Source organism: Saimiri boliviensis, chromosome 17, assembly GCF_048565385.1.
Source record: "Saimiri boliviensis isolate mSaiBol1 chromosome 17, mSaiBol1.pri, whole genome shotgun sequence".
NCBI lineage: Eukaryota > Metazoa > Chordata > Mammalia > Primates > Cebidae > Saimiri > Saimiri boliviensis.
In genome coordinates, this window is record NC_133465.1 from 17,841,038 (window position 1) to 17,852,979 (window position 11,942).

The window sequence follows — 11,942 nt, forward strand, 5'->3', positions numbered from 1 at the left end:
ACCTGTAATCCCAGCACTTTAGGAAGCTGAAGCAGGAGGATCACTTAAGTCCAGGCATTTGAGACCAACCTGGGCAACATAGTGACTGTTGTCTCTACAAAAATAAGTAAATAAATACAATTTTAAAATTGTTTAAAAAGATATTTTCCTAGTGTGAGATTGTAAAACTTTTTTTTAAAAAGGTCACTACTGGTTAAAAAGAACTGATATAGGCTGGGCACAGTGGCTCTTGTCTATAATCTCGGCACTTTGGGAGACTGAGGCAGGTGGACTGCTTGAGGTCAGAAGTTCAAGACTAGCCTGGGCAACAAGGTGAAGACCCATCTCTATTAAAAATACAGAAACGCCGGGCGCGGTGGCTCAAGCCTGTAATCCCAGCACTTTGGGAGGCCGAGGCGGGTGGATCACGAGGTCGAGAGATCGAGACCATCCTGGTCAACATGGTGAAACCCCGTCTCTTCTAAAAGTGCAAAAAATTAGCTGGGCATGGTGGCACGTGCCTGTAATCCCAGCTACTCAGGAGGCTGAGGCAGGAGAATTGCCTGAGCCCAGGAGGCGGAGGTTGCGGTGAGCCGAGATCGCGCCATTGCACTCCAGCCTGGGTAACAAGGGCGAAACTCCGTCTCAAAAAAAAAAAAAAAAAAAAAAAATACAGAAACAAAATTAGCCAGGAGTAGTGGTGGGCACCTGTAATCCCAGCTACTCAGGAGGCTGAGGCAAGAGAATTGCTTGAACCTGGGAGGTGGAGGTTGCAGTGAGCCCAGACTGTGTCACTGCACTCCAGCCTGGGCAATAGAAAGAATTGGTATCATCTTTTAAAAGACAGCTAGTATCTTTGACCAAGCACTTCCACTTCAAGGAATTTATTCTATAGGAATGCTATAAAAACACATAAAGATATATGTACAGAACTTCCTCTGCAGTACTGCTTCTAATATGGAAAAAATAGAAAACACTCCAAATAACCAATAATTGTGTGGTTTTTTAAGAGGCAGGACTCACTCTGTCACCCAAGCTTGAGTACAGTGGCCAGTGGCACAATCACAGCTCACCATAACTTCAATTTCCTGGGTTCAAGTGATCCTTCGGCTTTAGCTTCCCAAGAAGCTGGGATTACAGGCACGCGCCACCACATCTCGCTACTTTATTTTTTGTAGAGATAGGGTCTCACAATGTTGCACAGGCTGGTCTCGAACTTCCGGCCTCAAGCAATCCTACTGCTTCAACTTCCCAAAGCACCGAGATTATGGTGTGAGCCACCACACCTGGTTCATAATTGGGTTTTAAGTAAATTATCATTTAGTGCTACAATACTATACTGATTATGAAAAGGTATCTAAGATACATTAAGCTTAATGAAACCAGCTGTATTTTTGTACAAACAATAATTCTCTCACAATGAAAAGCTTTAAAAACTAAGTATAAATGGCTGGGTACAGTGGCTCCCAGCACTCTGGGAGGGTGGATCACAAGGTCAGGTGTCTGAGAAGTGCCTGACCAACATGGTGAAACCCCATCTCTACTAAAAATACAAACGTTAGCTGGGCGTGGTATAATCCCAGCTACTCAGGAGGCTGAGGCAAGAGAATCGCTTGAACACGGGAGGCGGATGTTGCACTCAGCCAAGATCGGGCCACTGCACTCCAGCCTGGGTGACAGAGTAAGACTCTGTCTCAAAAAAACAAAACAAAACAAAAACTAAGTATAAATGGTTATAGATTGACATATGTATTTAGAAAATTCTTTTTTTAAAAAAAAAAAGATGGAGTTTCCCCATGTTGGTCAGGTTGGTCTTGAACTCCTGATCTCAGGTGATCCGCCCACCTTGGCCTCCAAAGTGCTTGGATCACAGGCGTGAGCCACCACGCCCGGCTGTATTTAGAAAATTCTAAAACAAATATACCGAACAGTGGTTATCTCTGGGAATTGTCATCTCTTTTCTAATTTACCATTTTCTTTTTTTTTTTTTGAGACGGAGTTTTTTTGCTCGTTACCCAGGCTGTAGTGCAATGGCGCGATCTCGGCTCACCACAACCTCCACCTCCTGGGTTCAGGCAATTCTCCTGCCTCAGCCTCCTGAGTAGCTCGGATTACAGGCATGCGCCACCACGCCCAGCTAATTTTTTGTATTTTTAGTAGAGATGGGGTTTCACTATGTTGACCAGGATGGTCTCGATCTCTTGACCTCATGATCCGCCCGCCTCGGCCTCCCAAAGTGCTGGGATTACAGGCATGAGCCACCGCACCCGGCTAATTTACCATTTTCATAGTATTTGATTATTTTAACTATGGGCATACATTACTTTTAGAATTAAAAGAAAAATGCATTTCATTTTAAGTGTCATTTAAAACTGAAAGCTGATTTTACAATGTAAAAAGTTTTCAATTTGGCCAGGCATGGTGGCTCACGCCTGTAATCCCAGCACTTTGGGAGACCGAGACAGATGATCACCTGAGGTCGGGAGTTCAAGACCAGCTTGATCAACATAGAGAAATCCCATCTCTACTAAAAATACAAAATTATCCAGGCATGGTGGTACATGCCTGTAATTCCAGTTACTGAGGAGGCTGAGGCAGGAGAATCACTTGAACCCAGGAGGCAGAGGTTTTGGTGAGCCAAGATTGCGCCATTGCACTCTAGCTTGGGCAACAAGAGCAAAACTTCATCTCAAAAAAAAAAAAAAGTTCTCAATTTATAAATCTCAGACAGATAATCAAAACTAATGGTCAGTAAAAATGACATTTGCTTCAAGTTGGTAAAGTTACTATACTAGTTAGTTCCTAAACATACTGTACCCCTTGATGAACAACTTAAATCAAGAAAACAAATCTAGGCTGGAGGCAATGGCCCACGCCTGTAATCCCAACACTTTGGGAGGCCAAGGCGGGTGGATCACAAGGTTAGGTGATCAAGACCATCCTGGCCAACATGGTAAAAGCCCATCTCTACTAAAAATACAAAAATTAGCTGGGCAGGGTGGTGTGTGCCTGTAATTCCAGCTACTCTGGAAGCTGAGGCAGGAGAATCACTTGAACCAGGAAGTCAGAGGTTGCAGTGAGCTGAGATCGTGCCACTGCACTCCAGCCTGGAGACAGGGCAAGACTCCGTCTCAAAAATAAACAAACAAATCTGAAGTATTAGGTCAGACTCTGTTTATTTAATAGCCAAATGCTCAAGATGTTTGACTGATACTTCCTAAGTTTATTTTCATAAATTAGTTCCAAAGCATTGGTGGTTCAGTGGTAGAACTCTCACCTCCCACGCAGGAGACTCAGGTTTGATTCCTGGCCAATGTAGCTCCTGCTGGTTGCTGGGCATTGTAGCTCATATCTGTAATCCCAGCACTTTGGGAGGCCAAGGCAGGCGGACTACTTGACATCAGGAGTTTGAGACCAGCCTGGCAACATGGTAAAAACCCATCTCTACTAAAAATACAAAAATGAGCCGGGCATAGTGGCAGGTAATCCCAGCTACTGGGGAAGTTGAGGCAGGAGAACTGCTTGAACCCAGGAGGTGGAGGTTGCACTGAGCCAAGATCTTGCCACTGCACTCCAGCCTGGGCAACAAGAGTGAGACTTTGTTTCCAAAAAAAAAAAAATTCCAGTAGTATACAATGTATGAATACATTTCAATGCAGTCACCTTGAAATTCCTGACTGTTTAACAATTCACATTTTTTAGTATGTTCTCTCTAATGATACCCCATTCTATAATCAAAGCTGGTACTAAAAAATATTTTTCAATCTGATAGAAAAAAATCTAAGTATACTTCCAAAACAAAACCTACTCTGCAACTGCCATGGTTTTCTGTATCTCTCCAAGATTGGAAAACTAAAGAGTTAACATTATTTAACAGTTTTTGTACTAGGCACTGAGTTGTACCACTTGGTGCCCTCTATCTACAGAGACTAAGACCAACTACACAAACAGCAGTGAGGAGAATCAACATTTCAACTAGGGACTGAGAGATGAGGTTAGTTTTGACATAAAAGGTTTCTCCCCTTTTTATACTGCTTTGAATTTCTCAAAATGAAGGAATGAATTACAGCTATATGAAAAGATAATAAAATATACCCACTGCATTCACATATTTCATGGATGGAAATTTAAATTGCAATTTTTGTGGAAGGCAATCATACCCTACAATCAAAAACTTTAACACTGTGCGTGCTATTTGACTTGGTCTTTCCAATTCTAGAAATTGAAGTTTAATAATCAAAAATATGTTCAGAAGGCATACATAATTTTTATAGCATTTTTCTGTTTAGGAAAAACTTAAACATCCTTTCCCCTCCCCCCCGCAAGATGGAGTCTCACTGTGTCGCCCAGGCTGGAGCACCATGAAACAATCCCAGCTCACTGAAACATCCACCTCCCAGGTTCGTGATTCTCCTGCCTCAGCCTCCAAGTAGCTGGGATTACAGGCATACGCCACCATGCCTGGCTAATTTTGTATTCTTAGTAGAGACAGGGTTTCTCCATGTTGGTCAGGCTGGTCTGGAACTTCCGACCTCAGGTGATCCGCCCACCTCAGCCTTCCAAAGCTGGGATTACAGGCATGAGCAACCGCACCCGGCCACAAAATGACAATATATTTTTAAGAAAATACAACAGTCCGGCCGGGCGCAGTGGCTCAAGCCTGTAATCCCAGCACCTTGGGAGGCCGAGGTGGGTGGATCACAAGGTCAAGAGATCGAGACCATCCTGGTCAACATGGTGAAACCCTGTCTCTACTAAAAATACAAAAAATGAGCTGGGCATGGTGGCGCATGCCTGTAATCCCAGCTACTCAGGAGGCTGAGGCAGGAGAATTGCCTGAACCCAGGAGGCGGAGGTTGCGGTGAGCCGAGATCGCGCCATTGCACTCCAGCCTGGGTAACAAGAGCGAAACCCCATCCCAAAAAAAAAAAAAAAAAAAAAAATACAACAGTCCATTTGTCTCATCCCACTAAAATCTCAACATATTCAAAGCAAAGACTTTGTTCTATTCACTGATTGATTCCTAGCACTCAGAACAATGCCTGGCACATAACAGCCACTCAAAAACTTACAAAATAGGCTGGGAGTGGTGGCTCACACCTGTAATCCCAGCACTTTGGAGGCCAAGGTGGGCAGATCACATGGTGGCGGGTGCCTAGAATCCTAACTACTTGGGAGACTGAGGCACAAAAATCGCTTGAACCCAGGAGGCCTAGGTTGCAGTGGGCCATCATGCCACTCCACTCTAGCCTGGGCAACAGAGCAAGATTGTCTCAAAAAAAAAGCAAAACAACGAAAAAAACACAACTGCCAAATGAATTAATTTGAGTAATGCAAGTGAATACAGAAGAGGTTTTAGCTAGAAATATTTATGTAATAGAATCACATAACATATCCACTTAGCTTACCCGAATTCAACTATTCAGACGAAGCAAAACAAAAGAATTATGTAAGTCATGTATGCTGACCTGCCCTGGAGTGACAGTGGAGAGGAAACCTGAATTTGCTGTTCCGAGAGTCTCAGGTCCCCAGGATCTCACATGGTGAGTATCACACTAGCTACATGTGATTCTAGTTTTTGTTTTTTTTTAAGAGACGATCTTGCTCTGCTGCCCAACAGGACTACAGTGGCATGATCACAGTTCACTGCACCCTTGAACTCCTGTGCTCAAGTGATCCTCCTGCCTCAGCCTCCTGAGTAGCAAGAATTACAGGCTCAGGCCACCACACCAGCCTGATTCTAGCATTTAAAGGATTTTTTTTTAACATAATATGGCCTTAAATATAAGACAACTACTTCATCTGGTACTACACCCAGAAAATAGCAATTTTCTCCATTGCTGAGTTCTGAAAATGATTTCCAAGAGTAATTTAGACTACACGGAAATTTTGCCTTAGAGGATGACTTTAGAACGTATTTCCCATTCCAAATAAAATGTAACTCTATGGTATGCCATAGCATGCACAAATATATCTATAACCTATAATCAAAGATATAACTGAGTGATGAATATGCATAGTGTCCTTGTTTTTATTATTTTCTAATATTTCTTCAATTTACAAATATTGCTTTCATAATAAGAAAAAGCTCGCCGGGCGTGATGGCTCATGCCTGTAATCTCAACACTTTGGGAGACCGAGGTAGGCAGATCACCTGAGGTCAGGAGTTCATCTCTACTAAAAATACAAAAAATTAGCCGGACATGGTGGCAAATGCCTGTAATCCCAGCTACTTGGGAGGCTGAGGCAGGAGAATCACTTAAACCCAGAAGGTGGAGGTTGCAGTGAGTCAAGAGCGCGCCATTGCACTCCAGCCTGGAAACAAGAGCGAAACTCCGTCTCAAAAAAAAAGAAAAGAAAAGAAAAGAAAGAAAGAAAGAAAAGGAAAAAGCCCTATTTAGGCTGCATGTGGTAGGTCGCATCTGTAATCTCAGCACCTTGAGAGGCTGAGGGAGAAGAATCCCTTGAGCCCAGCACTTCAAGACCAGCCTGGACAACACAGAGACCCTGTCTCTACAAAATAAAAAAAGTTTTTATTAAAAAAAAAAAAAAAAAAAAGCCGGGCGCGGTGGCTCAAGCCTGTAATCCCAGCACTTTGGGAGGCCGAGGCGGGTGGATCACAAGGTCGAGAGATCGAGACCAACCTGGTCAACATGGTGAAAACCCGTCTCTACTAAAAATACAAAAAAATTAGCTGGGCATGGTGGCGCGTGCCTATAATCCCAGCTACTCAGGAGGCTGAGGCAGGAGAATTGCCTCAACCCAGGAGGCGGAGGTTGCGGTGAGCCGAGATCGCGCCATTGCACTCCAGCCTGGGTAACAAGAGCAAAACTCCGTGTCAAAAAAAAAAAAAAAAGCCTCCATTTAGGCAGGGAGCAGTAGCCCACGCCTGTAATTCCAGCACTTTGGGAGGCCAAGGTGGGAGGATCACTTGGGGTCAAGAGTTCAAGACAAGCTTGGCCAACATGGTCAAACTCCATCTCTAATAAAAATACACACACAAAAAAAATTAAAAAATTAGCTGGGCGGCCGGCCACGGTGGCTCAAGCGTGTAATCCCAGCACTTTGGGAGGCTGAGGCAGGTGGATCACGAGGTCAAGAGATCGAGACCATCCTGGTCAACATGGTGAAACCCCGTCTCTACTAAAAATACAAAAAATTAGCTGGGCGTGGTGGCGCGTGCCTGTAATCCCAGCTACTCAGGAGGCTGAGGCAGGAGAATTGCCTGAACCCAGGAGGCGGAGGCTGTGGTGAGCCAAGATCGCGCCATTGCACTCCAGCCTGGGTAACGAGAGCGAAACTCCATCTCCAAAAAAAAAAAAAAAAAAAAAATTAGCTGGGCATGGTGGTACACGCCTACAGTCCCAGCTACTCTGGGGGCTGAGGCAGGAGAATCACTTGAACCAGGGAGGTGGAGGTTGCAGTGGGCCGAGATCAAGCCACTGCACTGCAGCCCAAGCAACAGAGTGAAACTCCATCTAAAAAATTTTTTTAAAAGCTCTATTTTTAATAGTCCTTACAACATTTATCAGAGAATGCTATATCTGGTATCAATATTCCTCTACTTTACCAAAAATACTACTACCCCTATATTATCAATTGTCAATAAACTTATGCAGCATATTCTTTCAGTCTGTTACTCTGTGTTGTTTTAAACAATTTCTTAATTCGGAAACATATAACTCAAGCTACATATCTTTTCAACAATAATGAAGGTCATTTTTATTTCTGTTAAGAGTCACTTAAATGTGTATGAAATAGAAAAAAAATTAAACTTTAAGTTTAAAAAATGTTCTAAATAAGGTACCTGAACATCATAGAGTGCTACAATATTTTCATGCTGAAGCTCCTATTAAGAAAATTGAGAAAAAAAATGTAAGTATTGTAATAATTTTACTGTATTTTAATATGTAAATAAAATTATACACTTCTACACTACTAGTATTATACTTCTACTAATAGACCAGAAAAAATCAATCTCTTAAAGAATAAGAAACATACCTCATGAAACAGAAAGCACATTAGCTCACTGAAAGAAAATATAATTGTTAGCTCAAAGAGCTATAATTCTTAGCAAAGAGCTCTCCACAGGAAGTAGTTTTGAGGAAGCTGAGTGTTAAATGAGGGCTCTGGCCAGGCAAGGTGGTTCACACGTATAATCCCAGCACTTTGGGAGGCTGAGGCAGGCGGATCACCTGAGGTCACGAATTGGAGACCAGCCTGATCAACATGAAGAAACTCCATTTTTACTAAAAATACAAAATTAGCCAGGTGTGATGGCACATGCCTACAATCCCAGCTACTCAGGAGGCTGAGGCAGAGAATCCCTTAAACACAGGAGGTGGAGGTTGTGGTGAGGGGAGATCACACCATTGCACTCCAACCTGGACAACAAGAGAGAAACTCTGTCTCAAAAAAAAAAAGGCGGGGCGGGAGGGGTGCTCCACGCTTGTATTAGTTTTGAAAACACCAGGTCAAGTACTTCCAAAAGAGTTTCTTCATTGTAAAATTTTTCAGACTTTCTTTAATGAGACATAGGCTTTGTGACTCTCCAAGAAGTACTTAGCAAATGGGATTTTCCAAACTTACTTAATTATCTTCTCAAAGGACCTCACTTAGACAATAACGGTTGTGAGTGATCTAAAAAGACCACCTCTAAGGAATACAACTTTCTTTAATTTAAAGAAAGATCCCAAGTGCCTCCACTCTAGTAACATGAAAGGGGACAACAGGAGAGGTAAAAACAATGTGCAAGATGGGTCTGCCTAGCCCTCCTCTCAAACAACACCGTAACTAGGAGAAAGGAGAAAGGATGAGAAGCTAAACCCAGTCTTCACAGAATCTCTCTGAGCTTTGGTTCTTAAAAATAGCTTCTGAGCCGGGTGCGGTGGCTCACGCCTGTAATCCCAGCACTTTGGGAGGCCGAGGCGGGTGGATCACGAGGTCGAGAGATCGAAACCATCCTGGTCAACATGGTGAAACCCCGTCTCTACTAAAAATACAAAAATATCAGCTGGGCATGGTGGCGCATGCCTGTAATCCCAGCTACTCAGGAGGCTGAGGCAGGAGAATTGCCTGAACCCAGGAGGCGGAGGTTGTGTTGAGCCGAGATCGTGCCATTGCACTCCAGCCTGGGTAACAAGAGCGAAACTCCGTCTCAAAAAAAAAAAAAAAAAAAAAAGGCCAGGCGCGGTGGCTCAAGCCTGTAATCCCAGCACTTTGGATTACAGCTTGGAGGCCAAGGTGGGCGGATCACCTGAGGTCGGGAGTTCAAGACCTGCCTGACCAACATGGTGAAACCCCATCTCTATTTAAAAAAAAAAAAAAAAAAGCTTCTGAGTACTCAATGTTTTTAAAAAGTGAGCATGGAAAAAGGAAAGCAACAGTTGAAAATTCTCAAACTTGGACCCAAAATTACAAAGGATGGCAACATGTATTCATTTAAGTTTTAACCTTATATGAATACTACTACATAAAGTAACATACCTTTAAGATTTTAATTTCCTTTCCAAGCAGTATTTGTGATTTTGACAAGTTCTTTTTATTAATACTTTTAATAGCTACCTCCCAATCAGTTTTCTGAAAAGGAAAAACAGTGTTACTCCTAGATATCATTCCACAGAAATAACAAAAAGTTTATAAGCACGAAGATCTTTTCATTAAAAATACATACAGCATTGGGAAAAAATGGCAAAGAACCTGAATTCCCAATAATAGAAAAGTGATTTCATAAACCATAGTGTAATATGACAAGGTCCTACAACACTACTACTAAAATAACAAACATGAAGGCCACGAAGTAACTAACATTAAGTGAAAAAAGAACAGTTCACAACCACCTCAAAGTTATGGAGAAATGTAGAAATCAACTTGAAAGGTGATATGGTTAGCTGAAAAGTTATTACACCGTGCTTTTCTTGAGTTCTAAATTATTTTCATAATACATGAAAAGTTAGGCCGGGCATCGTGACTAAAGCCTGTAATCCCAGCTCTTTGGGAGGCCTAGGCGGGCAGATCACCTGAGGTCAAAAGACCACCCTGGCCAACGTGGTGAAACCCTGTCTCTACTAAAAATACAAAAAAAAAAAAAAAAAAAAAAAAATTAGCTGGGCATGGTAGCGGGCGCCCGTAATCCCAGCTACTAGGGAGGCTGAGGCAGGCGAATCTCTTGAGCCTGGGAGGCCGAGGTTGCAGTGAGCGAGACTGTCTTTAAAATAAATACATGAAAAGTAGCATTACTTTATCCGATAAGCAACAAAGTCAGCCCACTTTTAACTCGCCCCTTGGCAACAATCAGAATTGCCACACCCTTTAAGACTATTTCCACTCCCCATACGCCTTTTCAAATTCTTTACATTCTAAAACCTCCTTTAACTGTACTTGCGAAATAGCAAAGGCTTAAAGAAAAATTTTAAGGCTTAAAATTTTTTCATGTTCCTGTGGATTGAAACCGAAGCGTCCAACTATCTTTTTCACCCGGAGCTCGCCTATCTGACCCCGAAGGTGAAAAAGGTGGGGGGGCTCTTCGGGGTGCAACGGACCAGTGCTGGGAAATGTGACACCTCCCAAGCAGAGGAAGCCTGAGGCTAACGGGACATCCGCCCATTTTCCGCTGGGTATGTAATTATCAACCTCAAAGGTGACCAGCCCTGGGCGGGGGTTAAAAACCAAAGATCCATTCACACCGGGGCCTTGAGAGCCACGGGGCCGTGGCGTCTATTTTGGGTCCAGGTTAACCCAGGGGCAAAGGCTCCGGCAGGCGGCAAAGGGGTGGGTCCCAGGCATGCAGGAGGGTCAGCAGCAGCCGGTCCGTAGGCGGAGCGCCGCCCGAGGCTTGGGCCTCACAACCACCCTCGCCGGACCAAAACAACCCGCGAGACTGACAGCGCGCACAATAGCAGCCCCGGCGCGGCGCCGAGGCGGGGGGTTCGGTCCGCGGCTGCGCCAAGTTTCAGGACCTCCTAGCCCCGTGCCGGCCGCCCGGGGCCCGGCCTCGCCCCGGCCGGCGCTCACCTGGCGGTGCCGCCCCCGGAAGACCACGGCGAAGGCCCCGTGTCCCACGAGGTCCCTCTTGCTGTACTCGAAGTCGCCCACCACCTCCATGGCCGCGCCCCCGGGGAACACAGCAGGCGGGCGGGCGGCGCAGGTATCAGCACCGCAGGTTCGCGGGCCCGGAGCGCGCCTGCGGGCGGCGGGTCTGGGGCAGCCGCAGCCCCGGCCCCGGCCCCGGGCGGACTCTCATGCCGAGAGGCCAGAGCAGAAACGGGGGAAGGCCGCCGCGCGGAGCCGGGATCAGCGAGGCCCGGCCAGGCCCCGGCCGCTCCTCACGGCCCAGCCCGCGGGCTTCTAGCGAAGCAGCCTGTGCGCTGCCGGGCCAGGGGCGCCGGCGCCGTCACTGTGCGCGCTCGCAGCCGCACCCGCGCCGCGAGGCGGTGAGGCAGCCGGTACTCTCCATCCCCAGCTCGTCCGGGCTCCTCCGCCCTTCCCGCCCGGGGCGCCGCTGCTGTGGAGGCGGCCGCCGCCCTATCACCCGCACCGCCCCGGCCCCGCGCTTCCCCGCCTCGCGGCGGCGCCCAACGCTCTCGCGCGCGCCAGCCGCTCCCGCGCGACTGGCTGCCCTCCGCGACGTCCGCGCCCCTTGTAGTCCGCAGCGCCAGCTCGCTCCCTCCGCCGGGGAAAAGAGTGCGGCCCGAACTCCGCGCCCGGAGCTGGGTTGGTCCTCTGCCGCTTCTGAGGCAGGGACAGTGGGCGCGACCCGCTGCGGCCACAGCAGGTTACGGGGCTGGGGGCTCCGCGCTGGGCCTGGGGAGCAGATTCGAGCCGATCGCGCCCCGGGCTCCGGACCGCTGGGAGGCGGACTTCAGAGAAGCGGGTCTCGAACCCCAACTGCAGGCGGGACCGGAGTATCTGTGCAGACTGCGCCCTCGAAAACCGGAGTTCACGCTGCCAAACTGCCGGCCTTC

General features: G+C 46.3%; 1 protein-coding gene across 5 annotated transcripts in view; it reads right to left on the bottom strand.

The window, feature by feature from the left end:
* Nucleotides 1-11,591, bottom strand: part of ULK2 (unc-51 like autophagy activating kinase 2) — a 117,370-nt gene extending 105,779 nt beyond the window's left edge. For 2 of the 5 annotated variants that reach the window (XM_039476023.2, XM_074388277.1), the window contains exons 1-3: nt 10,993-11,177; nt 9,466-9,558; nt 7,787-7,828 (exon numbers count right to left, since the gene is read on the bottom strand). In XM_039476023.2, coding sequence (XP_039331957.1) covers nt 7,787-7,828; nt 9,466-9,558; nt 10,993-11,082 — 225 coding nt within the window. In that variant the 5' untranslated portion in view covers nt 11,083-11,177. Of the gene's footprint in view, nt 1-7,786; nt 7,831-9,465; nt 9,559-10,992 lie in introns of those variants that run through there. The other 3 variants (XM_039476022.2, XM_074388276.1, XM_074388279.1) reach the window with 3 other exon arrangements.
* Between the last annotated feature and the right edge of the window lie 351 nt (nt 11,592-11,942).